The sequence below is a fragment of the Petromyzon marinus genome, chromosome 4 (genome assembly GCF_048934315.1).
Source record: "Petromyzon marinus isolate PM22_M1 ecotype Great Lakes invasive population chromosome 4, UKy_Petmar_22M1.pri1.0, whole genome shotgun sequence".
Lineage (NCBI taxonomy): Eukaryota > Metazoa > Chordata > Hyperoartia > Petromyzontiformes > Petromyzontidae > Petromyzon > Petromyzon marinus.
Window position 1 is genome coordinate 9,174,302 of NC_133670.1, and position 26,823 is coordinate 9,201,124.

Here is a 26,823-nt window from a genome sequence, read left to right on the forward strand (position 1 = left end):
TCCAGAACAGTGTCAGAATTTTGCCAACAAGAATAGTGTGCATATATTTTGTAGACAAGGATTAATTATATTGTCAACAGTGCAAGGACAAGTCACTGAGGTGATATGTTATAACTTCTTGTCAAAAACACAAATCTCAATGTCTCAATATATGAACTTTAAATGACGCAGTTTTCATTTTAGTTGGATTATGTAATAGTTTACACATTACAAATAATTTACTTAGCAAAAAAATCCCTAATTGCCATTAAACAAATGTATATCCAAAAGTGGAGATCAAATATTTTCTTACTAGCCTTTTGCCCCTCGTGGGACGGAAGCTGTAATATTTGGGCTATTTTAGTAGCAACAAAAGTGATAACGGGTGCATGATCTTCATTTACATTTGCAACTGATACAGAGTTCTCAATTTTTTAAGGCAACCACAAGGTTTTATAAAAACGGTGATACATGTAATAAAACACCTACTGCAATCCTTGCATTTTAGGGAGAACATTAAAGTGCCTTTTTTTCTTTTCTTCAAATAATGGTACATAAAAAAATAAAAAAACAAAAGTGTTCTTTTCTTTTCTTCAAACAATGGTACATAAAAAAAATTAAAAACCATAACAAGTGTTGAAAAAGTATACACTAAAACCTATAGGGTTCCTTACCTGAAAAAGCGGAATCATATTATTGAATGTACCAAATATATGTGTGCTCCTTCTCTCTCTCCCTACATCAAATACGGAATGCCTAATGCTTTACTTTTATGAGACATGTTGCTTTAATTCTAATAGCGTATAAAAAAATGTATTTAATATTCAGTGCTAATCAGGATATATACTATGCATATGCATTAGCTGCGCACCGGCACACCCCGTATATACCTTACAGCTCCGGGGAGGGCAGAGGTGACTTTAAAAATGAGAACGTGAGTGGGAATTGGTGCGGTGCCCCCCCCCCCCCAGCAAGCACGTAACTCTGGCACAGGCAAACACCACACCCCACCCCACCATCTGTCACAGCGTCTCCCCTTGCGTAATGCCACAGCACTTACTCGCAGCATGAATTTTCGTAGGGTGGCAGATTTATTTAAGCGCCGTGCAAGAAAAGCCACGGCAAACACTTGTGACAGCCCCCGACGCACGAAAGGAGCTGGCTTCCAAGTAAATAAATAACGCAAGCATGTACATTTTAAACAAGCTCGAGCAATTATGACCGTCATCGTGGCGAGTGAGTTCTTGTAAGTGGAGAAAATATTTTGCTGCGGTGTATTCCATCACAGTGTGTTCAGCCAAGTTTCAGTAAATACCCCAATGCTTTTTGCATTGCTAAAAAAATGTACAATTAAAATCACGTTGGGCTCCAGTATATATGTATATAATGAATTGTTGAATATTCTAAATCAGTGATACTGATTTGGAATTTTCCAATGTTAAGTACTGAATTGCATGATAGAACAATTAAATATACAAAATGTTTCGTATTCTTATGGAAATCTGTCATCGGTAACAATTTCAAATTAATCCCACCTGAATAAATGTGTATTGCCTAATAAACATCCTCACGTGCGTTTAGGTATACACAATGTCATATATTTAATAGCTTTAACGACTTCAATTGTAACTAAGATAACACATGTGCTGACTTATTGCAACAGTGGATAAACCATGATGACAGTACGTTTTTTGTCAACTTCAACTTTTAATTTGAAAAGGTAAGGCCCACTGAGCTATTAGCTTCTTTTTCAGAAGCGACCAGGCCACAAATGGTAGCTCAACGAAGTGGCTTGTCATGTTGAAATGATTAGCAACCAAATACTCTAAACGAATGTTGATTCTAAATGTGGTAGGAAAAACCGGAGGACCCGGATAAAAATCTACGCGATCACGGGGAGAACATGTAAACTCAAAATATACAGGCGTCAGGGTCGGAATCGAACCCACGACCAACTAAGTCAACTAAGTCAAGGTCTTGACCATAACTTTAAAATGGTTGTGCCTACATTTTAAACGATAATTTCAAATTGTGACGTAAGTAAAAATAACATTGTACAATTTGTATACAGCATTGCACAATGAAAATTATATTGATGTAATTTTTTTGTTTTGTAACTGAAATCAGATATTTTCAACATGAAATTGCAAAAATAAAACATCCTTTTGATATTGTTTATGTTGTGGATTGTTTTTCACTTCACTTGCAGAGTTATCTCCAAAGTTCCAAATATTCACTGACGTTTATGATCATATTCAGGACTTATATTGGCACAGTGCAATACAAGATACTGAATTAATGTAATTGTTACGCAAATAAAACTAATACATTAAACAATATATTCAGTACAGCTGTATCATACAACTATTAACCATGCTCATTTTCAGTGACTAAAAATGATGTGTTGTGCAATGTCAACATCAATTTAAGTTTCTGTGGAACATTCTACGTGACACGAAGTTGTCTCGCGACTGCTGACCGCAGACCACATCAACAGGTGACCGAATGTTCAGGCTAAGCGTGATCCAGGGCTTCAGTCACACTGTGAATATTTGTGCAATAGTGGACACATCTGCCACACTTTCTCAAGAATACCACAATTTGTGGGAACAATTTTGTGAAAACATGCTTCTCCTTTCATACATCTTTGACAACTATGCCATGTCCTCTCGCGTAAATGGTTTTTCAATAACACCGCTCCATTTCTACACATCCCTGTGTTGTCTTGAGTGTGTATTTAGACATTATTTCAATTACTGTCGGCATATTCAACAGTTCATCCAAGGTCTTATGCTCCTTTGAACAATGTATAACCTGTATGCAACAAAAGTGAGTGTCCATTTTTCTAATGCTGGTAGCTCATATTTACAGAATATTAATGACATCTCTAATTGATATCACTTTCCGTAGTATTTGAATAATATGGCAGATAATTCACATTAATTTAACGTAAAAAAACCGAGTCACAATTTCACCTGGCTGACCTGTAGCTGGCTGAGAGCACTTTGAGACAATAGCATATATTGTACAAGAGACGCGTGTAGGGGCGTGCGGGTGTTAATAGAGTATAAAGGCGTGCAGTCTCTCTTTAAAATTATAATCATTCATAAGTTTACTAGAGATCCCCAAACCTTGCTACTGCACTCGGACACATCAAGGCATGCAAAAGCATCACAAACCCGCTGTCCCACGCACCTCCGTACGATGCGAAAGAAGTTCAACATACGGTACATACATGTATGCTTCCCTACCACGTAATTCGGATAATAATACATAATTTATGTTAATTAATTAGTATAATTATTAATTACATAGTCATAGCGTGTGTGTGAAAAGCGCATGATTCACCCCTAAGTTATGATAATAATTAATTAACAAAGTTGCTCTTATTCATTATTTTATTATTATTATCATTGATTACGTACAGTCATCGCCTGTGCAAAGCACATGTTTCATTCGGCACCACGAGCACAGGCAGCTGCTGTGCCATGCCCCGTGCCGCTGGCCTCTTTGCCTGCCGCCTGCTGCTGCTGCTGGCTCACGTCACCTGCACTGCCCTGCGTGGTGCGCTGGCGTACAACCTGGACGTGGCAGGCGCAGCTCCCATACGGGGAGCCAAGGGCACTTTCTTTGGATTCTCGGTGTTGCAGCATGCCTATGAGAATGACACTTGGTAGGTGCATGCTCTTTCTGGACTTGTGCGTGTCTCGACTATATTTAAGTAATGCACTTATAAACAGGAGACGTAGCTACTGAGTTGTGTGCAATGTATTGTCGGCTCAATAGTTGTATATTTGTTTGTGTGTGTGTGTGTGGAAACTGGAATCGTGCACAATGAGTGAGTGTATTCATATTCTTGGTTCTTTCGGTAAAGTCACCACGTAGAAGGGAAACAATAAAATATTAAAAATATAAAACAATAAAATTCTCACGACGTTTCGACTGCAACACAAGCAATCATCATCAGGTGTGAAAACCACAACAAGAAAATATAAAGAATATAAATCCCTGCAGTCACGAAATTTTTAAATCAAAATAAAAGTGAGTGTATTGTATATGCAAACCATGTGTATATATGTCACACAATGGTAAGTGAAACGTGCATTGGTATTTGTATACGTGATTGAAAAATAAAAGGGTTAAGATGCGTACAACTGTCTTCTTAACATCACCGACATATTGTATGTGTCACTCCTGTATATGACAATTTAAAGTGAGTAAACTACAAATGCAATTTAAATTCGTTTACCGATTACATAACCACACCTGGCATGGGAAATAAACCACGGAGCGGACGAAATTGTCTCCAGATGGTGACCCATGCATCAACATATTCATAAATATGAGGATTCTATCATCGTATAAAGGAATAGAGAAAAATACAGCACTGCAATTTCCACCACTGACTTATGCATACGCTAATGCGCGTGCATGCACACACACGCATGTGTTGCGTTAGGCGCCAGCGGAGAAAATCTGTACGGCTTGCGTTGTTTGTGCCAGGGTGTTGATTGGGGCTCCTCAAGCGCAGTCAGGCGCTGAGCGCTCTGGCGCCGTGTTTAAATGCCACGAGGACGGCGCAGGAGGGTACAGCTGCAGCGAATTACCCATAGGTATGCTCACTGCCTGGCTGGCTTGCGTGCGTCTCGTTAACAGTACCTGCTCACGCATATTTATGTATGTATGGGGTAGGGTGAGGAGGGGGGGATCAGTCAATCATCTTTTTACCACTCAGATAATAAAACCACCCGCATTGTTTTTTGAGTGTTTTTAATATCCACCATGTTTTCACCATGTAAAAAAAAGCGAAATTCAGAGCAGTGGCTGATGGAGGTTTTTTTTGATGTACAAATTCGCTCAAGATTCACGATCTTGAATATCGGTAAATAAGCAAAATCTCTTTTGCAGAATGGAGCTAAGTACGAGGCGGGATTATGGGTCTGGTGACACTTGCCTTTACTCCATAATTTTGAAATCAGGAAGTTTTGGTGGATCACATTCATACGCTAAATGTAATTTTATGATGCCTAAGTGGTAAAATATATATTTTTTCCACAACAATTGCCATCAGACTAAGTCTGTTAATTATCACATCGGTGACGAGAAGCCATTTAAATCATAGTCAAAGTTGTAAAGAGCAGATGAGCAATGTAATTTGTCATGACATCACACAGACACAGAATGGAAATAGTTTTGAATGCCCTGAAAAACACATCCATTGAGTCTAAAATGTGCTACAATTCAAGACATGCGTAAATATCAGAGACCAAATATAGGCACCCTTGCAGAATACAGCGATAGTAATCGTGCAATGAGCACGGCGAATATGGCACTTCAACTGAGACGGACTTCTAAAAGAAGCCTTAATACGTAGGCTTTCGTGACCAATATTATCCATAATAGAGGTTTTTGTTGGGTTAGATCGTGTAAATATGTCGTTAAACCCGCCACCACCCGACACAGCTAATTAGTAAGGTTTGTCACGTAAACAAAACATGCCAATTCGCGACTAGTTTAGCACACCGGTGTGTTGGAGAGTAAACCCACAATATTTAAAGGTGCACCCCTACAATTGCTTGCTCACCCCACCGCTGGCAGAAAGGCCTCCACTAGAAAAAACTACAGACAACATATTTATAGGGTACATTGGCCTACTCTTCCATGGTGACCAGACGTATTGGAAGAGGTGTGATCACCCACACTTGATCCCACCACACCGGACCTGTCGCTCGCCTAAGGCGGGTAGATTAACAAAACAAAAACTCGCTCATTATTTCCACTGTCGCGCCGGGATATCACACCAAGCTGGCGACCTCCGGATTGCCAACCATTACCCTATGGGGGCATCTTTCCTATGTGTACTGTACGTCAAATGTGCTTTTTTAAAATTCGTTGTCATTATCCACATTAAGATGCAGCAAAGTGATTTTTTTTTTTGGTTTGATATGGCATTTGCCGCATGTCCACAGATAAGCGGACTGGAAATGTGTGTGGGACCTTATGTCGGGAGACGCGTGCAGACCAGTGGCTGGGGGTGTCACTGGCGAGGGAGGCTGGTGGTGGTGAGAGCAAGGTCATGGTGAGCGCTTTATGAACAGTGCGCACAAGCATTGAGGCCCCCCCCCGAGACAAAGATCCCCCTGTGTAGCCTTAACAGACTGTTGGGGCAAGTGCTTTTAGCGAGCACTTATCAAGGCTGGCATGGCACACGAGGGGGTAGTTGGCCAGTACCACGCCCGGCCACCCTTCGTCTCCCTCGTGGCAATATTTGCACACTGCATCAGGTACTCATTTGAGGCTGAGTCGACCTAGGCGAGGCCCAGGACCGGTTCGGATAATTGTCACTGGGTGTTGGCCGTAGTACTGCTGTTCTGCACCCTTCCCTGCACCCACAGAACCTAGCCGTGAAAATCAAGTGAGCAATGGAAATGTTCTTCAAAGTTGGAAATCCAAAAATAGATCTATTAAGGAGAGTCTTGGAAGAAAATCATATTTTATCAGACCGTGGAATCTGCATTAATCGATTATATATTTCTGGACCATTTTTATATATTTTTAGGACTACATTGCTTGAAATCTACGTGCCACACAAAATTAAATTGTTTAATATTGCATTCTAAATTTATTGTTCTCAGATAACACATTACATGGTGCAGAACTCAAAATGATGGTTATAATGTAATCTTCAGCGTAGATATTTCTGTGGCAGAGCTGTTATCTCACAAGCAGCAGATTATGAGTTCACATTTCAGTCGGGGGCTGACTCAGCCTATATCTATTATGGGTCAATAAATAAGTAAGTGGTTGTCCTAAAGAGGGACTTCCCCTGAATACAAGAATGTGGATTTCCTCTGCTGACTCAAGACTGCTAAAAGATGAATATTGCCCAGTGCTCTGTTGATATTGATGACATTCTGGCTTTTAAAAAATATCACATGATCACGTCGCACTCAATACATAGCGGTACCATAATGCTATGAGTTCTGATAACTGTTTTAACATAAAATCATAATGCATATAGAGGGACTGCGATCCTTTGAGCTCTGTTACGCGTTTTAAAATAAAAACACGTTTTGTTCAATGCATAGAGGCACCGTAATGCTACGAGTTCTCTGAACGGTATTATTAACCTTGATGCGTCATGCTCGTTGTTAATGTGCCCAGGCCTGTGCCCATCGCCGGGCCAACGTAAACCCAGACGACATCTTTCCTCACGGCATCTGTTTTCTCATTCCTCCTGACCTGAAGCCCGATGCAGTGACTCACACCAGCCCCTGCAGTATCGGTAAAGGCCTGCATTGTTCAATATCCCTGCAATGCGAGTGACGGTTGCCAGTGCTCCATGGGTGTGCAGGCATGCACCGTGTAGCACAATTAATGGAATAGCACAAGGGCATGCGAGGAAAATGGCTATGGAGCAGTTTGGTTTATGAAATAATGAATCTACATTTCATATGTCCAGCACTGGGGATTGTTTCAGTTGTACGATTGCTCGTTACCTTACCCACGGACATTTCAGAAAGCAACACAGCGATAATGTAACAGGGTCTTGCGACAAAGCTGTGCGCCTTTGGCTGTTCTGAACTCTAATATATAGTAATTTATGATGTGCTATAAATATGATGTTTATGATTTGGAGCTTATTTGGAACGAATTCCGAGTTCATCAGCACACAAGTGATAGTGAACGTGCATGAACTAACACTTGTTCAGTTCGAAGCAAGCGTTCGTAACATAATTTATCAGGTCGCCTTGGCTAATGGCCTGTGCTAGTTGCTGTGGCATCATGTCTGTGGCCAGGCCCTGCAAATCCCAAACTTGGGGGAAGAATGTGTTTTCCTTCGTCCCAGAAGGTACAACTGGACTGGACTTTTAGTTTATTTTAAACACAATACATATCCTTGGATGCCAATGTGTCACAGCAATGTGGCTTGCAAATTCGATGGTTGCGACTCAAAATGTGGATTTGACTCCTCTATTAAAATAAAATCTGTATCACTTTGCGGGCAGCCACGGTGGTTGCCTTATACTCTGACTTGCCTCCGTCATAATAATGTAATTTGTTCATTATTGTGATGTGCACCTTCTATCACTGGTTCAGGATATGAGCATTTCCCAGTACTCATTTAAGCTGAAAACCACTTTGAGTTTGAAACGTGATATTTAATTATGACCAGATTGGTTCTATAGCTTAAAAGCAAGGTGGTCATGAGGACCGTGCTGGTGTGAATGTGATTGTTTCACCCTCCGTGCAGGTGCAGTCGACGCCCACGATGAAATGCGGCAACATGCCTCCTGCCAGGCTGGAATGGCTGCCTCCTCCGCCACACAGGTGGACATCTGTTGAAAAAGAGCTTCATAGATAATCGAATTCCTCCAGTATGAATCCATGTTCTGATTCTGAGGTGGTACCACCCCCCTCCCCCCCAAATGAGATAAGGCAATTGTGTGTTTGTTAAAGTTGGCAACAAATACAAACATCTATTTTATGCGACGTAACAATCAGTTGACTTCACAGATGTATTCAATTGACATTCAGTTGCTGTAACGTTCGTGGGACCGTGTCGTCGTAGAACTTCATGGTGCTGGGCGGTCCTGGATCCTTTAACTGGGCAGGCACTGTGATGCTGCACAACGTGAGCTCCGGCTTTACGCACTTCTCCACCCCTGACACCGTCGTCACGAAGGACAGCTACCTCGGTGGGTCCGAACGCATCGCAGTCACGCATCCACCGCACGCCTCTCCACACACGGCAACCAATTCACTCCCAACATGGAAAAACGTTTTACGTTGACGACAAATTACCTAAACACCAAGCAATGTATATTCCAATACCGTGTTTGAAATAATTCTAAATTGTTGTGTTGACTTTTTTTGTTTGTTTGTTTGTTGTGTTGACTTTTAACATGCAGGCTATTCGGTATCAGCTGGGATTTTTTATAATCGAACGAGCCTGGGTGTCATAGCTGGAGCTCCGCGTCAAGACAACGTGGGCAAAGTAAGAACCAACATTCATGGCCCTGGGTTATTGAATGAGAATTATGATCCCTGAAACTCTTTAATCAGCAGCTTTTCAACAGCCGCTGTGACAAAGAGGCAGTCGCGTGGAACTGCTTACCGTGGAACAGTGATCATTCTATGTTTAGACTGGGCTCTGCCATGGGAATGTGGAATTTCCACCACTAGCCCGGAACTGCCACTGGAGATGACCACCACTCCACGCTTGGTTGAGCGGTCAATGTATAGAATGAAGAAAAAAAACGTAATGTAGTGTACAATGATTTACACATCCGTGCACAGTATTGTGCACGACAGGAAGAAACATCGTGCATAGAACCTCACTTGGAGGTTGGCAGTACGTGAGCTGGGCCCTCTTAGGAGACAAGATGGAGACCGGATGGCACGTATTCTTCCGCGGCAGCATTATCGCGAGCAGTGCAGTTACGATGCGCAGAGGAATCTTGCGATCAACCGCGAATGGTCGAACCACTGGGGCGCGATCGGCAAAGTGTTCTAAATTTGAAGCGGATGGTCAAATCCGCGATGGGAAAACCGGCGATGGGCAAGGATTTGCTGTATACAAGTTGGAGTCTGGTGATTTGTTGGTCGTTGCTTTGCATTGCATATTTTCATTGTATTGATGATTATTGATGGTTGGCTTTACTTTTTGGAATTCATTGGGTTGTCCAAATGAGCGGGAAATAGCAATGTACGTTACGGCCATGCAATTTGGTAAAAAGCGTTTGTGTTATATTGCACACCAGGTGTACCTGCTGACATTAGTGGAGGGTGAACTGCAAATAACATGGCAATCCTCGGGAAAACAGGTATGTATGTAAGTGTAATGATTCGTTAACAGTCATGTACTCGTTGTGAATAAACCTTGGTGTATGCAGGATGTTGGAGAGCTATGTGATCGTCGGCACGCTGGCAATAATTTAGTTTGCATGGGGTTCACAGTTCGAATTCCAAAGTGGCCTAATAATAATAATGCACAGGTTTAAGAACTCTGTGATATTACTGACAACAGTGTGTAATTTATGGCCAGTGTCAAAATCCAGCATCCAAGTGGACTCACAATCACATAAACACATTCTGCCAGTTGTGTATTATTTATGCAGATGCGAGCATCAAATTGCTCGCTTCATTAAGTAAATATTGTATCTACGTGGGCCCACACCTGCTTTGGCAAAAGTCACTGAATGAAATGCATTACAAAAAAAAAAATCCGATGGAAAAGTCCGCTCGTCTTTTTGCCGTTCCTCAACTTACCCGAGCATCCTTCGCACCGATGCATTTCATTCCGCTCGCGATTCAGCCGCCCCGCCAGTGATGAATGGTCCCAAAAATAGAGAGTCCATCGAGTTAGCGGAGCGGCGGCAACTCGCCTCTGCGTCGGTCGCGCAGCCGGTGACCGTGGGGCGTCTCTGTGCTGTCGTCGGCAGCTCGGCTCGTACTTCGGCTCCGCCACATGCGCCGTGGACCTGGACGCCGACGGCCTGGCGGACCTACTGGTCGGGGCGCCGCAGCACAGCGAGACGCGCGACGAGGGCAGGGTGCATGTGTTCATGAACGCCGGCCAGGTGTGCGAGGCTGGTCACGGGAGGGTGGGGACGGGGCTTCAGCTGTACCGAGCGGGGAAGAGGGAGGCAGCACGAGCCGCTGCAGTCTTCACGACTGACCCTCGCTATGTTTACGCATGAACGTATGGCCACTGTTGCCCGTATGTCTGTGCAACTGGTGTTCGCTGATGTGTGTGTGTGTGTGGTGTGTAAGTAATTTCTTTCGTATGGCTGATGTGGAAGAAGAGCAACAGCTGCAATTTCACACTCGGGTGGTTAAGGCAGATAAATGCGTCCGGAGCAGTTTGGCCCTGCAGAGGGCCTTTGGCGTGGCTTGTGTTGTTGCTCAAGAGACCGGGAGATCGATTATCGATGTTCGGTACCCGCCCCGTTGATAAGTAATGCAAACTATGGAATGTCCACCTGGTGCTCCAATGGTGCCATCAGAAATTAACACTGCTGAATGTTACGTTACTGTGACGCAGTGGGGATACGTCCTGTACAGATGCAACGTAACCGTGATGCAGCATTGGGATTTTCACATTCCCTTGGTTTATGAAAGAGCAAAGCGTACTGTTGGCTGTGTATGTGAGTAACGTTGCGTTAATTGATTCTAACAATGTATGACAGTCCGATTGCCTTCCTCCAGTCTAAATAAAGATACTGGTTTTCTTACGTGGCACAGGGAAATTTGGTAGAACAGAAGTCTCTTCTCTCCGGAGCCAATGCATACAACGCTCACTTTGGACAAGTCATTGTGGCCCTGGGCGATATAAATGATGATAGATTTGAAGGTGAGTGACAAATCCGCCAGACGTCTCTACATCGGAACATCATCGTTGCCTGTAAAAAGAAAAGAAAACTTGTCCGCCTCTTTCTTTTGAGAACCAGATGTGGCGATTGGCGCTCCGCATGAAGATGACCTGCGTGGTGCTGTGTACATCTACAATGGGGGGCCGTCTGGAATTTCCCACTCTTTTTCACAGGTAGCAGTTGGAATTGGGGTGTCAATGTGTTTACCACTCTGCCACCACACAACCTACTCAGTCAACCACACACAACGACATTTATCTCCAATTTAGTTGAAGAAACTTGGAAGCAAATACTGATAGCGAGCACCTATTAAGCCGCACACACACACACACAGAGGTGCCATGGTAGCGATATGATGAGTGCCTCGCCTGGTGAACAGCTCGTGGGTTTGATCCCGGCCCTGCTGCCTGTATATTTGGAGTTTGCATGTTCTCCCCGTGGTCACGTGGATTTTTTTTTGTACGGGTCCTCTGGGTTTCCCTCCACATTTTTCAACATGCTTTTACAGAGTATTTGGCTGCTATAAATATCCACATGATGAACCACTTCGTTGAGCTATAATTTGTGGCCAGGTCGCTTCTGAAAAGGAGCTATACAGCTCAGTGGGCCTTACCTGGTAAAATTAAATAGTTTATAGTTTTAATAATTGCAAAATAACTCTACTTTGAATCTAGATTTGAAGTTTTCCTAATTTACACCTACTTGACTTTACCGAAAGAACTCTACTTTTGCTTTGTAAACCATAGGGGCATGTGCTGTTAGCTCGCACCTATCGTGGCTGCTATGGTACACGAGGATCAGGTGGTTTGGCCATCATTCTGCCACTTCGACTTTGTTTCCCCAATGCCGATGTTTACATATTCCACCGAGTGGGCGACTCCTTTAAGGCTGTGTTGACTCAGGGAAGATTCAATACCACTTGCCATTGATGTATGCATGTACGGAAATCTAAACCAGATCGCTGGAATATATTTTAGTTTAGTGTGTTAACCACAACACCGCCATGTCCATACAAATATCCTCCATATAGCCTTTAATAGACTGTTAAAGTAAGTGCTGTTAGCGAGCACCTATGAAGGCACACTAGGCGGTGGGTGGCCAGCGCCGCACCCGCCGCCTTTGTCTTCCGAGTGGCGATGTTAACATATCGCACTAGGCACTCCTTTGAGGCTGAGTCGACCTCGAAAAAGCCCATAACCGTTTTGGATAATTGAACCTTATGGCGGTACCCCGGGGTACCAATAGTACCCCGGCTCTCGCATAATGTCCGTGGTGCAGTCATGTTTAGTCTGTTGATGGTCGGCGATGCGGCAATCGACTCATCTCGACGAGCTGTGCTCACGAAGCACCACCACCACCACCACGGTGCGTTCGAGCGTTCAGGGTTTCAGCGCAATCGTCCTCGCTGTGTTTCGACATCGCGGAGTAGCACTGATTTCGGATTGATTGGTACCCCAGTCGCGGAGTGAAGTACACCCCTGGAAAAAATAGTGTCCAAGAAATAAAATATTTAATTGCCTTGGCCATTTTGTATTATTTGGTACCCCGGGGTACCGCTATAAGGTACAATTGTCACCCATGTTTGTCTTGAGCGGGAATCTATCTCGGATCGCTGAGTTTGTAGCGCAGCATGCTAACCACTCCCCCCACACACACATACACACACGTGACGGCAAAGATAACCTGTTAAGCTTTCAAGACTTGGGGCGAGTCCCAAAAGTGAGCACCCACATATCCACCAATAGTTTCGTTAAAGCAATTAGAGGTGTTTGTGAGCACCTATTAAGTCTGGCACAACTCACAAGGAGGTGGAGTGGCAACCACTATGCCTGGATTCCTTTGTGAGCCAAAAACACCGATGTTTACACACTGCATCAAGTACTCGTTTAATGACTGAATTGACCTTGCATAAGCTCTGGACAAGATAGGGGTGTGCATGATGCTACGTGCATTTTTCCTCCGGTCGGTCTTGGAAATGATGGGAGCAAGGTCTGCTAGCGAGTGCATATGAATAAGTACATTTATGTATGCATTATTTAATATCACTTACATGTAACTTTTTTCTCACTCATTTGTTTTTGTTATTTTATACCAATGTGCAATGACGTGGCTTTTGAGAAGAGGATCCTGGGTCGAAGCGTGAACGGAGAACTGAGCATGTTCGGACATTCCATATCAGGAGTCATCGACATGGACAGAAATGGCTACCCAGGTGAGAAGTCGCACGTGGACAGAAATGGTGACCCAGGTGAGGAGTCGGACAAGGACAGAAATGGTGACCCAGGTGAGGAGTCGGACAAGGAGAGAAATGGTGACCCAGATGAGGAGTCGGACAAGGAGAGAAATGGTGACCCAGGTGAGGAGTCGGACAAGGACAGAAATGGTGACCCAGATGAGAAGTCGCACGTGGACAGAAATGGTGACCCAGGTGAGGAGTCGGACAAGGAGAGAAATGGTGACCCAGGTGAGGAGTCAGACAAGGAGAGAAATGGTGACCCAGGTGAGGAGTCGGACAAGGACGGAAATGGTGACCCAGGTGAGGAGTCGGACAAGGAGTGAAATGGTTACCCATGTGAGGAGTCGGACAAGGAGAGAAATGGTGACCCAGGTGAGGAGTCGGACAAGGAGTGAAATGGTTACCCAGGTGAGGAGTCGGACAAGGATAGAAATGGTTACCCAGGTGAGAAGTCGCACGTGGACAGAAATGGTTACCCAGGTGAGGAGTCGGACAAGGAGTGAAATGGTTACCCAGGTGAGGAGTCGGACAAGGAGTGAAATGGTTACCCAGGTGAGGAGTCGGACAAGGATAGAAATGGTGACCCAGGTGAGGAGTCGGACAAGGACAGAAATGGTTACCCAGGTGAGGAGTCGGACAAGGATAGAAATGGTGACCCAGGTGAGGAGTCGGACAAGGACAGAAATGGTGACCCAGGTGAGGAGTCGGACAAGGAGAGAAATGGCGACCCAGGTGAGGAGTCGGACAAGGAGAGAAATGGCGACCCAGGTGAGGAGTCGGACAAGGAGAGAAATGGCGACCCAGGTGAGGAGTCGGACAAGGATAGAAATGGTTACCCAGGTGAGGAGTCGGACAAGGAGATAAATGGTGACCCATGTGAGGAGTCAGACAAGGAGAGAAATGGTTACCCAGGTGAGGAGTCGGACAAGAACAGAAATGGTGACCCATGTGAGGAGTCAGACAAGGAGAGAAATGGTTACCCAGGTGACGCACGTTGTCCACAGCATGATTCATCTACTATTCTATATTTCGGATTTATATTGCGCCCTTTCCAGGGTGATTTACTGATGGGCGTTTCAGAACGAGTTCATGAATGATGATGATGATGATTTTGTAACCATTGCAATACTTAGCAATTACAAACACAATGACACAACACGTTGCTCAGCTGAGCTTATTGAGCAAATGTGTCTCGGTTTTGTAGTATCACAATAATTGTCAACATCGAGTAAAACACATTGGTAACTTTGTATGGTGTGTGTACATTCATATGCTTATCATCTCAAGGTTTCATACATATATATGAACGAGTCAATGTGTCATGAAAAAAACAACATTCAAACACGTGATGCTTTGTTTTTTTGTCATTTCAGATGTGACTGTTGGTGCTTTTAACTCTGACGCTGCAGTGGTGTTCAGGTAGTCAAATAATTGTCACCGATTTCCAGGACACTAACATGCATACAATCGAATGGCTTGACACATTTTGTTTCATTATGTGGCTGTATCGTGTGACGGTGGTTCAGTACTGACAAGCACCTGTGCTAATTGCCCTGCGGTGACTCACATTTCACATCTCTCTGTTGCCGCAGAGCTAAGGCGGTGGTGACGGTGAGAGCCCACGTGTCGCTCCCATCCACCGTTAACGCAAGCAGCTCGGTCTGTCCAGGCACTCATCAACCAGTCACTTGCATCATCATCAGGGTGTGCTTCACAATCACCGGACGGAACCTACCCAGCGTAATAGGTGACTTGTCGGTGTATATGCCTGCGTATGCGCGTAAGGGGAGCGGTGGAGCAGCGAATAGTGCCCTGCGTTACGAACGCGGCCACCCGATTATCTGAAGCGGTCCTGGGCCATTAGGGAGACAAAGGCGGCCGGGCGTGGTGCTGGCCACCCACCCCCTCGTGTGCCGTGCCGACCTGCTCGCTGGTAGCACTTGCCTCAAAAGTCTGTTTAAGCTATACGGGGAATCTTTGTCTTGCATTTGTCGTTGGTGGAAACATGGGAGAAGGCAGAGAGTTGTCACAAGTGTTTTGCTTCGCGTGAATATCGCTGCTATCCCGATGCACATGAGTGCCAAGGCCTGTATGTCCTGTCGATTCAGCATTAAATGAACACTTTGTTGCGATATGTAAACATGAGGAAGACAAAGGTGGCCACGTGGGCTGCTGTCCACACACCACCTAGTGTGCCACAGCTGTCTTGATATTTGCTAGCTAATGGCATTTGCCCCCGTGGTCTATGAAGATAAATGAGGAAGGGCTGTTATGACTCTGTGTGTGCTTACACATTTACCAGCATGTGCTTAACTTCTGTTGATGACTCCCAATGATTAATTTCGCTCAATACAATCTTCCTTGAAAGCTAAAAGTCATCCCTTGATATTTCATGTAATTAAAGCCACGACAGCGGGGGGGGAGGGGGGGGTGGATGTTCGTTGAAAACATAATAACAATCAGAAAAAAAGTTTTTCAAAATTCAACCTGGCACCAATCCATTGCTGGATGAGGGTATGCTCGTGCCCTTTCATGCACAGAGGTTATTAACCAAAGCCACCAGTTCATGGTTGGAATTTCACCTTAGATCGCCAGGTTCACTCGAGGTGAGAAGACTGCAGTGAGCTCGCCACACACCTCTTGAGTTATTTGTGCGTGCTGGTTCACCAGGCTTGCAGTACAATCTCACTGCTGATATCAGAAGACGGGAGCTGGGGTTCCAGTCCCGAATGACAGTGGGATCGCTCAACAATTCTGCCAGCTTTGTATCCAGGCATTTGGCTGTGCGTCTTGGTGACAATTGCCAAGAGAGCTTAGGGATTATCAAGGTGAGCTAAAGATCACACTCCCTCATTTAGACTGAGGTATAAATGTGGTAAATTAGATGCTGCATGTCATGATACATACTAAGATACTGCTATTGCGAGTATTTTTTTCGTAATTTTACTCGAAGGTTAGTGAAAGTACTCCTTATAAACTATATAGACCAATCCATACTAAAGTGTATACATAGAACAACTCTTTACGTGTGTATGATTTTATATATACAGTACATGCGTATGAAATAGCTTTGTACACAATATAATTTTATGCATTTATTCTGAATGATGCACAGTATTCACAATACCACTGTTACGTATACACAAACACACACATACTTGCATGCATGCATAGAGTTAGGCAAATGGCAACACAATAGTTGCAAAAAACACCTTTCTATCAATGGCATAATCTGAACGCGGTCTTTGGAATGTCTCTGCCAAAAACATTGCTACCTCTCATATTCCTCAGCTTCACGTCTTCATTAGGTACGCCTTCATACACTTGGTAAGCTTAATTTCCAGGCATGGACTTAAATCATCTTCATGTACTGCACACAATTCGCTTTACGTTAATGAGGCACCAGGTTCCAGGTACTAATTTTCAGCTGCATCAACCTAAGAGAAGCCCATTTTTTTTAGGCCCAGTCAACTAAGGAGAGGCCCAGGCCTGAAACTGAATATACATTACCACTGCAAATGGCTCAAGGATTAAACTTAGCTCACTGGGATGGTAGTGTAGTGTATGAGCTACTACATCATTCCAGCTCAGAGGTCAAATTCAAGATACACACAAATCTGTGTAAAGCCACAGGATTGATTCATAAATCAGAAACATTTCCATCATCCCTTATATTCCATTAATGTATATTTTTGCAAAAACATGCGTGGACTGCAAGTCAGAGGTGCACAATTGAAATATTAGTTAATTCCTTAATTAATTTCAATCCCATCCTTGTACGCTCACCGAGGTAAAAAGCATCTGTGCTGCGTCAAGAAGGGGTCCCCCTTGGAGAAACTGTCACAAAGCCAGTAATTGGCATGCACAAGATGAATCAATGAATAATTAATGTGTGAACTGTTATTTATTAAATTTATTTAATGAATTATGGATTATTTTCATTTTTTGTAATTATTCTTTATTGTTATTTCATGGTGATAATGATCACAATCGTGAAGGAAACATCATCATCATTAGAGTAATGGTGATGGCCATGGTCGTTAAAATATTTACTATCTCAATACCAAATAATAATCATCCAATTTCAATCATTCTTAAAATAATATTCAGCTATACGAACGCATCCCACACTGGTCAGTGTGAGTTGGTGAAGGTTAGGTGCCAAGACCAATTCTGATTACTGTTGGTAGCGATGTCTAGGAATTTATTTCATGTCACTGGATTTACTTGCCGTGGACTAACCATTTCACAATGGCTCCCCCGTCACAATCATACCCAGTGCTCCAAACCAATCTGGAACATCTGTGCACTTTCACAAATCACGGATCATATATCCATGGAATATGTTTCTACCCTCAGCTGTCCTCTTGAGGACAACGTGTTTAACCTACACTGTAATGTTGAATACAAAATAAGATCTGCCAGGTAAAGAAATGCCACATTCTCGCTCATCAACATTTTGAGAGGTTGATGTTTCTGCATGAGTACACTGCCAGCAAAGAATGTCCCATTAGTTGTTTTTTTTATTACATTAATATATGCCAGGATTATTTTTATGATTTGCATAATTATTTCCCTTCATCCATGTGTCAACCTCATCATTTTCTCCTCTTTCCCCAATTGGCAATATAGGTCACACCTAAATAACCATTGCTTGTTGCTGCAACTATCAAGAACCCTACGCTTTAAACGTTGGTCGCCTTGGAAAAAACAGGACCCCGGGCTCTTTGTGGCAGTCTCTCTGATGAGCCCTTATGAGGGTGAGATGTGTTGACGTCTCGTATGTGGTGATGTCTGTAGACTGTCTAGCCCTAATGAATCTCTGGGAGGTACGTTGCCTGCGGGATTCACTACATTTGCCATGAGTAAATTGCATCCTTTTCTTGAAAGATGCTTTCGTTTAGTGCTCTCAATGAAGCACCATTCATGTAATTTATATACACGATTCTGTGTGGATGAAACGTCTCTTCTTGTTTATTCTCAATGCAATGCCCTCCTTCCCTTCAATTGCCTCCAGCAAACACTGCATCGTGCCCTGCTGTTCAAATTCATCCCTGTTGAGTCAAGGACCAGATTATACTTTAATAACAATGCTGCAGTCTAGAGGTGTATCGATCTACCTCCCTGCCAGTTCAATGAATTGTCATAATTCAAGGCCGGCTTTTTTACTCAAGAAACGATTATTTGGTTAACATTGTAGTAATACATGCTAGGGCTTCTAGTGACTGCATGAGTGATGTGAACCCGTTAAATACACGATAAAACCGCAACTAATAATGTATTGATTCTTACACATTAAATTCGACGCATGTATTGCGTCCTTAGGAATCCGCATTTATTTGATCAATAACTGTCAATGCATCACTCCTGTTGGCGTCTCACCCAATATAACTGATTCCAACAAAACAAGACATTTTACGGCTTCCAATGCGGCACATTTAAGCAGGAATTTAAAGGAGCGGTCAGTTTTTCGCACTGATATTCCACAAAGTAGTGCTCATTAAATTGATATCGGTACCACCACACCTGGACATTTACTTGAGGTTCCGTACGTGGGGCTATTTAAATTATCCATATTGCACGTAGGGAACACTGGGAGTTCAATCCCCAAATCATATCACATGTCGCACCTTATACTGTCTACTCGTACGATATAGTGTATAATAACTGCTGCTGCTGCACAGTGCGTTACCTTCAGCAGTACTGAACTGCGGTGCAGTGTTATTGTGTCGTGCTTACAGCGCTCGTGCAGCGCCGGAATGAGTCCAGCATGGAGAGAGGCAATGTGATTGCCCTTATCGATTTTGCCAATCTCTTGCACCTCCGTTTAGCACGGGTGGCTACATACGGTGTGTATGGTGTGAAAGAAGTTCAACGTACATACAAGAAAGGCCATTGCCCAAAACATCACCGATTACATTTTATATTTTTTCCCCTTTCAGGGCAGTGTAATAGACAAATGTTGTTATTTTTTTTCTGTGATGCGTGCTTGTGCTCCACTGCCAACGCACAATCACGATAAAAAGTGTTAATCTTTTCCAAGATATCATCTGCTTTCTCTGAGCTGTATGATAAGGTTTTGAGGAAAAAAAGGTCCATGTGTAATATCTCGGCTATGCGTTTCAAGGGAGAGGTCTCCTCAGGTCTGGCTTTTCGTTAGTGCTGCATTGGTGAATGCCTGTGTTAAAGGGTAAATGTCGCTACCATCCCAGAGAGCAAAGCAGCTACTGCAATAATAGAATGCAGCGTACCAATTGGGTCGAGGCTCAAAAGAAAGCCGTCCCTTGATGTGGACCAATCAGTTTCGGACAATGCATATATTATCATAGTATGTTTTTTGTTTGCATTGCAGGTATTGTGGTTAATGCAGACATGAATCCTCGTAAAAAGGTTTCAGTTTTGTTGCCAGAAAAAAAGGGGAAAAACCCTATTATTACATTTTGGTACTGGCAAATGAGGTCTAATGAAGTTGCTTGTTTTTTGGGCAGCCCGACCACTTGCTGTGAAGGAATTGCATGGCGACTTCAATTAATACAGCAGATATGGATTTTTTTCATGAATGCACTTCTAGTATTTGTTTTTTTTCTGGCCAATGCGGTGACACACGATAGCCTTTCTCCCTGGCCTGTGCTCAAACAAATTAATATTTGACAGTACTCTTTATATATTACGTCTCCTAATGGGCTTTCTGTGTCCTGCCAATGTTCAAACCCACCCGCCGCCACTGATAGTTTATGCATACATCAAATTACCGTAGCCCTATAGTATTATTATAATCATCATATGATCGTAAAATTAAAGCCAAACGTTTTATTTCTCAACGCTATTTATTTTAATCTCCTAGCACAGAGCAAATGCGTCATTTGTCAAGGCAACATACAGGGACTCCTCTACTTGCAAACGTTCGAGTTACGAACTTTCAGAGATACAAACCTGTCAAGTTGCCTGTTCGAACCGAGAGTCGTAAGTTCAACCGCCGTGCAATAGATGGCGGTGGTGGCATCTACATCTGCAGAACACTAAGAACCAGTGGCATCTACATCTACAGGAGATTATACAACTTTAAATCCATTCCCCGTGTTTAGTGTACATGCCGAACAACATGTTTGGAATCAACAGGAGTAAAGTTGGACTTACGAGCAAATTGACTTACGAACAGACCACTGGGACCAAACGCGTTCGCAAGTAGAGGAGTCCCTGTATGTGTTCCAGTGAAAATATTAGTGTTTCCATTGGGCACACGATGCAATGATGCACACGTATAGTTATCAAAGTTGGTTGACAGTAGCATCAGAAATATCCCCTTCGGTTAGAACGAGTACGGGAATAAGAGTCAATCTGTAGTTGTGGCATAAAGTGAGCCTTCATTTCGAGTGCAAGGAACTGACGACGGTTTTTTTTTTCTTGGCATTGCCAATGAGGGCTGGAAATTTGTGGAGCCAGTCCCCCTGTATCTGATTGCTCAGTATTTTCCAACTCACGCGAGCTGACACAGTTAGGGGCGCGCGAGCTCGCGGTCAGTCCTTCGCAACTGTGGGGTTTTGTGTTTCACGAAAAAAACACACACACGCCCCACATCAGCCCACCATAACCGACGTGCCACGCGTGCCGTTCTGCGCTGGCACGTGGCACCGGGAGGCGGAATTGAAGATATCCATCTCGCGGCCACACCCAGACCAGTGCTAGAGCGTGGCTGAATTGTCACCCGCGCTCGTGCGACCGCAGACATTTTGGGAAAAGGGCATTGGCATTTAGTCTACGATGACACACGCAGGGCGGTGAGGCAGGCCCTCGTCTCGTGTTTTCCATCAATAACATGTGAGCACAAAATGTGGACTGTTGCACACGGGATTCGTAGTCAACAACCGACATTCTACATGTACAGCCGTTTGTCATTCTACTGGTCGATTAGGACCATCCCTCATCCAACTTCATAAATAGTATGACCCATACTCTTTGGTTCTTTCGGTAAAGTCACGTGGGTATAAAAATAATAGATCACGACGTTTCGATCGCAACACAAGCGACCGTCATCAGGTGAGACAATCACAGCAGCAGTTTCCCTGCTGCTGTGATTTAGCAGCCGTTATCCCTGCTGCTGTGATCGTCTCACCTGATGACGGTCGCTTGTGTTGCGATCGAAACGTCGTGATCCATTATTTTTATACCCACGTGGCTTTACCGAAAGAACCAAAGAGTATGGATTCCTGCAGTCACGAAAGCTTCAAATCTAGCATGACCCAGTCTGATCATGACGGCTAAGTATAATTCTGGCCCTTTTAAAAGAAGCATTGCATTCGTACACCTTGATTAGCAAGCCCCTGTTTATGGACGAAAGACGACTCAAGAGAGCGAAATCACAAGACACACAAAGCCTCACTCGTACATTAATGTGCCCTCTGGTATGACTGTTGACTTGGGTTCAATAAAAACAAGAAAAAAAGCATTGCATTCTAACTTTAACCCTGTTTGGAAACCCAGTAATCCATTCTTGTTTGGATTGTGCTGGTGTATATTTCTAAACATTCTTCTAGCTTACTTTGTTAACCTAACATTAAGTAGGAATCTAAATATAAGCCACATTTTCCTTAAGCGCGTAAAAGGTATAACAGTATGTATAACGCGTTGTTTGTACAACATATGTCACAGTCTTACTGGAGCAGGAAACAATCACGAATGGAATGAGGCACTGGCCGAGCCATGCCGGCAGGCTGGTGCTGCACACTACTCTGGCTCGCCGGGCATCTTCCCCTTGAGAGCTGGGGGCCAGTTCGAGCAATGCGCCCGCTGTAGTCAATTCTTTAACGGTGGGGCTGGCGGATCGCTCTGAGATCATGCGTTTGGAACACCCGCCTCCAGGAGCAGCGAGATGCCAGTGAGAGGAAGCAAAGAATATGTTTTGGACCTGGGTATCATTTCTGAATTATTATTTGGGAAAACAGAAAGTTAGGCGATTACTTCATTGTCCTTCCTTAGTCGGTTATTCTTCGCCCACACCTCGGATTCGCACAGTTGGCTACGTACGGTGCGAAAGGAGTTCAACATACATTAAAACTATTTCCTTCTTTCCAGCGGGAAGTCGTCGATGTTTTCCAACCGGTGGTGGTGGAGGTGACCTATGGCCTCCTTGCGGTGGCTGCGGGGCCCAGTGATGTCCCCCCACATCCCCTCCAGCCCATGCTGCGACCAAGAGCCCAGGGACACGTGGCCTGGAGCCAGGTCAGCCAGGCAGCAGGGCCACCACACGCCCCCAAGAGACCACACTCGTTAACGCCCCCCTACCGCTCCGTGTCATCCTGTATGTCAATGAGCCAAGTAACACTCTCAACTTACAGAAAAGTCCTCTCATGTGCCACATGCTCAGTGATCTACACTGCCTGGAGAACTTGGGAGGGCCTATTTCAAGCAGGCTTAAGTTATCTGCTAAGAGTTTCAGCAGTGCTTGTAATTGTATTAATTAGCATTAGTTCCATTTTTGGGTATGCCATCCTTAAACCATCTGGAATGTACACAGTAGATTTACTGCAATGCGAGCCCTGAGGCATAAATATTGACTGAAACGAAGTTATAATTAGGCGTTTCTATAAAAACAGAGAGACGTGTTTTACTGAACTTTTTTGTACATGAAAGCTTGCTTCGCAAGCTATACTGATAAAATATACTATGTGTTAGTGTCCTGATATCAATAGCAGGGATTGTGTTGAATATATATAAATACAATGTTTTTTTGTAGAAAAAGTCCTGATGTAATTACATAAATTATCGATTTCAACAATATATTCACACGCATTTGTCAACTTCACATTCTAACAAATAACGTTGAGATTTACACGAGCAGAGTATGCAAACATGACAGTATATTTTTATATATATAAAACATTACAACAAACTCTTTTGTTTTATTCGGTAAAGTCACTTTACCGAATAAAACCAAAGAGTATGAATCATTGCAGTTACGAAAGCTTCAAATCTAGAATGAACATTACAACAAACCTAATATTCCCTGCAAAAACAGATTTGTTATGTATAATACACCTATTTAAATGTCTGTGTAAAAACACTGGAGGCAGACATTCTAGAGTGGTTGCTTAAGCACCAGTGGTAAAAAGTAATACTGTCATGCTAGATGTGGTGGAGGATACCACATTACAAATTATCTATGACCAAATCACCATTCATGCACCAGATCTCGTTGGATCTTTTGAAGCTAAACAGGTTCGGGCCTGGTTCGGGCTTGGTTGGGTGACCACCAACTCGTCCCAGGTGTTGCAGACGTGGAGCTTTGATGTGGCCAGGAGACGGCGGTGTTGTGTGGTGGTTTTTTTCTGGCTCCTGCGGTTTCCACACCACACACTCAATTCTTCTAAGCAGCTGGACCCACCTGAAAGATAGTCTCAAAACTCGGCAAAATGAATAACTTCGGCACAATTGTTATTAAACAATGGCGCGATATTCACGTAGATTGATTTTTTTTTTACGTATGCTTCGTATTATTTACTTTCTCCTTTTGCGAATGTGTTCCAGACTTTGCTCCAGTGCCACTCTGTGACCACAAACTGTACACCTGACCTCTGGGTGGAGGTCGTGTTTATTCATTCTGGGTACGCAATCTCGTCTATATGTGTACTGCTGCATGAAGTTCGATGCCCTCTCGAGTGTGATCTCTCCTTTGGCTGCCACTGTTGTCAGTACTCTCAGCCACCGGTCATGATCCCTTCCAGACAATGTCTCCTGCCCAAGGCCACTTTACTTAAGAAGATCTCAAATCCATGTATTCCTCTTCCTGTCACGCGGTCGAATTCCAAGCGTGCACTACTCCACGCTTCTTACGAAACAAATTGGTTTTTATTTTATGTCTACGTTGGCATTCGTGATCCATATGTCATAGCAGGTCATAAGCAATAATTACCTTGATTAAATGCTTTACGGTGACCGGCCGCCTTTGGGAGACAAAGGCTGCCGGGCGCGGTGCTGGCCACCCACCTCCTCGTGTGCCGCTTCTAGTTGCTCATGAACAGCACTTGCCCCAACACTCTGTTCAGGCTACACGGGGGATCTTTGTGTGTATGTATATGTGTTTAACGCCTTTCGCACCGTACATAATCTTCGTCTTTGTTCTGTCATTCTGTGTAGCTCCGAGCATCCTGGGAACAACGTGGTGGCTGGAAACACACGCACACTGCTGATGCACGTTAGCGTACACAACCGCGGAGACTCTGCCCATGGCTCCTCTCTCTCTGTGGCCTTCCCACGCCCGCTGCACTACATCAAGGCTCTCGTACAGGTCTGCCCACACGTGTACGCTTTGTATGTATGTATGTTGAACTTCTTTCACACCGTAAGCATCCAACCGTGCTAATCGGAGGTGCTTTCAATCTCAGGAGCCCTGTCAGGATAACGTGCATTGATTTACTGACAGCAATTAAATCTAATATTTTTATTTGGATACTGTAATTCTGGATAGATCCATTGAGATGAATATACCTCATTTACAAGGACATGAAGCTCCCACAGGGGACACATTGATTTTTAACAAATTTTCAAGATTATTTTTTCACCTTCCATATGTATATTATGTGCAGTAACTAATTTTCGGTGTAGCAACGAGTTGCATGCGTTCTTTAATGTCCACAGGTTTAAAACGGACATCAGTCTGAAGTCTACTACCATAGCCCCTCCCTGCAGTGCCCCCTAGCACTAGCTGGGACATTGCATGATCTCTGCTGCGTTGGAGAGGGGGATGCATTATCTTCCCAAAGCATACAACACCATGTACACTAATAACCTGATTTTCTTTGTAGAATGGGTAGTGATTTTTTTTTTATGTAGCATTTAAACCATTGGCCTGGTGCTTCTGGGTCAAAGCATCTTCGTACATTTAACTTATTAAAAGGCAAATGTTGGACCAATGTTGGCTCCACTGTGTTCTTGACAAGGGATGATACTTGATATTCCGATATCACGGATGAGAGAGCCATTCAAGAAAATGCACTCAGTATGGAGTGCAGCAATGTGCTGTATAGTAAATGCTCAAAACGATTTATACTCGTAGCTCACAGTTCCTTTTGTAAATTCACTGCCGGATGAAGGTTTTATCACATGCACCATTGGCCATGGGGATTGTTTGACCATACTTTACCACTTTGATTTATTCAGATGTCATGCACCACTGATGTGAATCACTGTTGGGAATCAAACTCCTGCCACTGGGTTCATATAGTCCAGTGCATGAACCACGGTGCCTCCCCCCCCCCCCCCCCCCACATACAAAAGTGCACTTAATTTACACGTAATTAACTCTTTGCTGCTGTCTGTCCAAGTGCTTGTTGAGTCATTGAAGTTCGACAAGGACATTCCTCTAGGCAACATAACTGCGGAAATTTACCAAAAACTATGGTTACACTGATTTGATAGTCCCGGCGATATACCGTAGTTTCATGAGTATCGCCTTTATAAATATAACATTACCTATTGGTTTGCACGCAGTGATGTCTTCTGTCGTACCAAAGTGCAGTCTATCTCGAGTTGTTTGCTGCTGGTGATGTTTCTGGTCTGCGTGAGAACGGTTGTGAAATGCATCGTGCTGAGGTGCAAGCAGCACTTGTCACCGCAGGCATGAGGTGCTTGGCTAATTAATCGACCGTCTTGCATGTTTCGGGGAGTATTGGAGAAATGTTAACACTGATGGGTCTTCATACTCCACTAATAACTGTATCGTAGCACAGTATATCTCATAGAGTCTGTACTCTGTTTCCCCTTACACTATGATTGAGTAGTTTAAGCATCGAAGTCATTCGTCAGCACCAAAGTAAATAATTCCATGTCATAAGTTAATATCCTATTATACGTTCGATAAAGAATGCGACATTATGAGGTCAAACTTTATCAAATGGGGGTCACTCTTTCAGGATATGAGGGGTTGTTGCCCTGCTATCTTAGCAGGAAGAGAGGACACGTCTGGTTATCCAGTGCCATCGTGAGGATATGTTTTTTTCTTTAGCTTCAACGATCGTGGTACCAGCCACATTGAGCGGCATGGAGAACAGAGCACCACGACCATAGCAAACACGTGTAGGGTCCAACTCCGGTTTTATTGTGAGATACTCAGTCATGCTGCTGCTGCTACTAATAGACTGAAAATTGGTCATCAGAAATCATTTTGAAAATTGTAATTCTCATCAGGCACCATTGTGTAAAGTGCAATCACCAACTCGTATTGTCCTGTGGCCTATT

The 26,823-nt window shown here is 43.7% G+C and overlaps 1 protein-coding gene across 1 annotated transcript in view; it reads left to right on the top strand.

Annotated features, from left to right (window-relative positions):
• Positions 1-2,942: 2,942 nt before the first annotated feature.
• Positions 2,943-26,823, top strand: part of LOC116938763 (integrin alpha-9-like) — a 41,352-nt gene continuing 17,471 nt past the window's right edge. Inside the window, exons 1-18 of the mRNA XM_076055967.1 lie at positions 2,943-3,652; positions 4,483-4,592; positions 5,949-6,058; positions 7,144-7,264; positions 8,234-8,310; positions 8,552-8,678; positions 8,892-8,977; positions 9,744-9,806; positions 10,425-10,562; positions 11,227-11,335; positions 11,433-11,527; positions 13,476-13,566; positions 14,964-15,009; positions 15,183-15,337; positions 16,261-16,418; positions 22,663-22,809; positions 24,115-24,191; positions 24,724-24,874. Of these exons, the coding sequence (XP_075912082.1) occupies positions 3,468-3,652; positions 4,483-4,592; positions 5,949-6,058; positions 7,144-7,264; positions 8,234-8,310; positions 8,552-8,678; positions 8,892-8,977; positions 9,744-9,806; positions 10,425-10,562; positions 11,227-11,335; positions 11,433-11,527; positions 13,476-13,566; positions 14,964-15,009; positions 15,183-15,337; positions 16,261-16,418; positions 22,663-22,809; positions 24,115-24,191; positions 24,724-24,874 (2,046 nt within the window). The 5' untranslated portion in view covers positions 2,943-3,467. The remainder of the gene's footprint in view (positions 3,653-4,482; positions 4,593-5,948; positions 6,059-7,143; positions 7,265-8,233; positions 8,311-8,551; positions 8,679-8,891; positions 8,978-9,743; positions 9,807-10,424; positions 10,563-11,226; positions 11,336-11,432; positions 11,528-13,475; positions 13,567-14,963; positions 15,010-15,182; positions 15,338-16,260; positions 16,419-22,662; positions 22,810-24,114; positions 24,192-24,723; positions 24,875-26,823) is intronic.